The sequence below is a fragment of the Ammodytes marinus genome, assembly GCF_949987685.1.
Source record: "Ammodytes marinus genome assembly, chromosome: 10".
Lineage (NCBI taxonomy): Eukaryota > Metazoa > Chordata > Actinopteri > Uranoscopiformes > Ammodytidae > Ammodytes > Ammodytes marinus.
This window is the reverse complement of record NC_137214.1, coordinates 30,317,132-30,318,487: the sequence shown is the minus strand read 5'-3', so window position 1 is coordinate 30,318,487 and position 1,356 is coordinate 30,317,132. Positions and strand designations below refer to the sequence as shown.

Below are 1,356 nucleotides of genomic sequence, written 5' to 3'. Positions count from 1 at the left end.
CACACACACACACACACACAGGGATGTAAAAAACACATTCATCACTATGGCAGCTTATATTTTACGCAACCATACGTGAATATAGCACAGACACTGGGGGACCTCTTCCCTACACACACACACACACACACACACACACACACACACACACACACACACACACACACACACTAGTCCATGTATTAGGGAGTATTTACTGTAGTGCAGAGTGTCCATTAGAGCGTGGAAAGGATCTTTTCCACAGTATAAGTCATAGTAATGAACTGCAGTACAACTCCCAACAGTCCCATACATCAACACACACGCACACACACACACACACACACACACACACACACACACACACACACACACACACACACACACACACACACACACAGTCACACACACACACACACACACACACACACACACACACACACAAACACACACACACACACACGAACACAAACACACACACACACACACACACACAGTCACACACACACACACACACACACACACACACACACACACAGTCACACACACACACACACACACACACACACACACACACACACACAGTCACACACACACACAGTCCCATAAATCAACACACACAACGCTACTTCGACTCTCACAGACAAACTGCCGTTGTAAAACCAAGTGTATCTTGATAAAGGGATGTGCTGGTGCATTTTAAGTGCGTTCTAAAATCTAATTAAATGTGGCAAGACCGTGTGTGTGTGTGTGTGTGTGTGTGTGAGTGTGTGTGTGTGTGTGTGTGTCTGTGTGTGTGTGTGTGTGTGTGTGTGTGCGTGTGTGAGTGTGTCTGTGTGTGTGTGTGTGTGTGTGTGTGTGTGTGTGTGTGTGTGTGCGTGTGTGTGTGTGTGTGTATGTGAGTGTGAGTGTGTGTGTGTGTGTGTGTGTGTGTGTGTGTGTGTGTGGTACATATATCATTGTAACAACAGAGTCTGTACACGCAGTATATGAAGCATCCGCTGCATTGCTATGTTGCATTTCACCGTGACAGGTTAACAGCCACGCAGCTTTTATTGCTGTAAGAGTGTGGCATGATGTCCAAGAATTTGTTAATTCAGATTGCTTCAGTTATAGAATGTAGACTGCAGTGTGTAGAATTTTGGGTTTTATTTCCTAGCAGATTTTGTAGAAAGTAATTATAATATCCATAAGTATATTTAATTTAGTGCATAATAGCTGAAAAAAAGTTTTGAATAATTTTTTTTTCCCTTAGAAAGGGTCTCATATATGTCCATATTTCTGCATATTTTTAAACAATGCACCTGATGACATTCCAACTATGACACTTCCAAGATGGCGGCACTAGGCCTTGGTCCAAAATATGCAGAAATATGG

The 1,356-nt window shown here is 43.0% G+C and overlaps 1 protein-coding gene across 1 annotated transcript in view; it reads left to right on the top strand.

Moving 5' to 3' along the window:
• Positions 1-258: 258 nt before the first annotated feature.
• LOC307257005 (uncharacterized protein) overlaps positions 259-1,356 on the top strand; it is a gene marked incomplete at both ends in the record, with an annotated part of 262,163 nt that continues 261,065 nt past the window's right edge. Inside the window, one exon of the mRNA XM_080036119.1 lies at positions 259-563. Coding sequence (XP_079892245.1) covers positions 259-563 — 305 coding nt within the window. The remainder of the gene's footprint in view (positions 564-1,356) is intronic.